We start from the raw sequence: 2,500 nt of genomic DNA, 5'->3' as shown, positions 1-2,500 counted from the left end.
TAAAAAAGGTTAAAGTTGTGACACGAGGAGATTCGCATATCAGACTTACATCCATCCACTGAGCATCAGCTATTTCCATTGCGTCCATTTTTATTTCATGACTTAATGCCTTCAAGTGACAAATGAAGTAGATATCAGCACAGCCAAAACGAAAGTTTAACAGGTGACGGAAACAAACCAGAGAAACAAATTCAGTTACAATTCCAGTTTCTTCCAAAACCTCTCTTTTCACAGCGTCAATGATGTCCTCCTCTGAATAGAAAAAGTTCCTTTACTTTAGCAGTAGATATTTTCATACATTGGCCATAAGATATCGTAATACAAAGAAAGAAGGAACGAAAAAAACCGATAGAAAAATTTATAAACGACAAAAAGAAAGAGAGCAAATGCTGCCTGCAACAAGACTTGCCACTGTTTGGCAAACAGGCCTCCTTTGTAAACTCGTCACGCAACAAGAATGCAAAAGAATGTCCTCAACAAATGACGCAACAACTGAAGGGCGCCACATGTTCCCATTTTTTTTTTTGGTCCTCGTTTTGTTTTTGTTTTGAGGAGCAAGGGCGAAGACCCTGCAGTAATTTACCGGAAACTAGTAGTAACCAAAGATTAGGAAGTGCGTTCTACAGGATATTTAGTGTGATAACAGAAAACTGGGTTGTGTGAAGAAAAGCAAATTATGTACGTCAATCCTGTGCACGTGCTCTTTTCTGGCTATGTTTTTTCGTTTCAACAGTGCGTCGAGTAGAGCCACATTTTGAAGCTTAAAGTATACGATGCCGCGCATTCTTAGTGTTACGGTTGAACCAATCGTGAAACATCTATTGTAAAGATAAGCCGTGGTCCATGCATAGTGAAGTAGTGGTTAACTACTGTAAAAGAGCTTTGCTTCGTGCAAAGTATATGTACTTTGGCACTTTGGTACATGGTTTAATGAGGATATTCGTGAGGCAAAAAGGGCAAGGCGTAAAAATAGCGGAAAACGAATTCTCTCGATGATTTTGATCACTATAAGACGTGCAGAAACCGTGTCACATATCTGCTGAATAGCGCCCGGATTGCCTTTTAAAGGGACTTTATTGAAGACAACAGTACTGACCAGGGAAAACTCTTTAGAGCCACCAGGAGATTATTAAAACACGACACTGGCAGTTCTCTTCTGCCGCATCTTGATAAATTCCAGCTTGCAAATGATATGGGTAATTTCTTTGTGACAAATATAACTAACATTCGCAAGGAACTTGATGACGCTGCCTCGGGGGTTTGTTGTGATGCTGCTGACTATGACTTTCCTCGATCAGTTGCGGAATCATTTCATGAGTTCACACCTCTGAGTGATGAAGATGTCATTGCGCTAGTGTGCAGAGATCTTCCTTGATCCAATGCCGACCAAACTGGTCAGTGATTGCATTGATGTACTGTTGCCTACCATAAAAATTAACGTCAATTTTTTGTGGCCGCTAGTAAATCCCGAAAGTAGTGACCCCTTCGAAAGTAAGAACCTTCCGAAAGTAGCGCCCCCCCCCCCCCCCCCGAAAGAAGCAAGAGCAAGTTTTTTAAATGGTATGCTGTCAATCAATAGTCAAAATTTTAATGTACAATAATAAGTTCGAGCAGTTTAATTTACAACAAGGGGAAGCTTTATGCCACCATTCGTCCTTGACATCAGTTCACTGATGTAGCGATGAAAGAACTATCGTAAACTGGTATAATTTCGTATTAACAACAGGAACATTCCTTCAAATTGAAATTGAAAACTATATAGTTTTCTATATACGGTTTTTTTCTGTATCTATCATTGTTATCTTCTGTTTATGAAACACAATCTATACATATGAAATGCAAATAAAATGTTGTAAACGATTTGTGTTCCCCGAAAGTAGCGACCCCCAAAGGCTGATATTTCCGAAAGTAACGACGGTCGCTACTATCGGAACTCTACGGTATGTGTGGAGCCCCTTGCCGTCGGTGATCATCTCATTACCTTCTCATTACCAACCCTCATTACCCCTTGCCATGAAGCCAAGAACGTGGGCTGTTGGTTTGACCAGCAGCTAACTATGGTCACTAATATTAATAAAATTTGAAGTGCATCATACTTTTATCCGCATAATATTAGGCGAATAAGGAAATTTCTGTCAGTTGAGTCTACTAAACTGCTTGTGCATGCGTTGGTGACGAGTCGAATTGACTATTGTAATAGTCTGTTGTATGGTCAGTTGCCTCAAACTCAACTGTCTAAATTACAACGTGTTCAGAATACTGCCGAACGCCTTATTTGTAATATAACGCGCTTTGAACATATCTCACTAGTGCTTTCTGAACTTCATTGGCTGCTTGTGCATTATAGAATTATATTCAAAGTTTTAGTGATTACATATAAGGCAATTAATGGTATGGCACCGAAATATATCAGCTTATAACTATTAAAGCAGAATCCAGCTATTCTCTAAGGTCAAATAACGAGCTACTGCGTTAGCTCATTCTAACGAGCGCACAAAGA

General features: G+C 39.5%; 1 protein-coding gene across 1 annotated transcript in view; it reads right to left on the bottom strand.

Annotated features, from left to right (window-relative positions):
- The window catches only part of LOC137976303 (uncharacterized), a 37,688-nt gene that overhangs the window by 8,984 nt on the left and 26,204 nt on the right, over window positions 1-2,500 (bottom strand). Inside the window, exon 6 of the mRNA XM_068823602.1 lies at window positions 50-252. Coding sequence (XP_068679703.1) covers window positions 50-252 — 203 coding nt within the window. The remainder of the gene's footprint in view (window positions 1-49; window positions 253-2,500) is intronic.

This window comes from Montipora foliosa, chromosome 11 (assembly GCF_036669935.1).
Source record: "Montipora foliosa isolate CH-2021 chromosome 11, ASM3666993v2, whole genome shotgun sequence".
NCBI classification, from domain to species: Eukaryota; Metazoa; Cnidaria; class Anthozoa; order Scleractinia; family Acroporidae; genus Montipora; species Montipora foliosa.
Note: the sequence above shows the minus strand (reverse complement) of the source record. Positions and strands in the feature narration are given on the sequence as shown.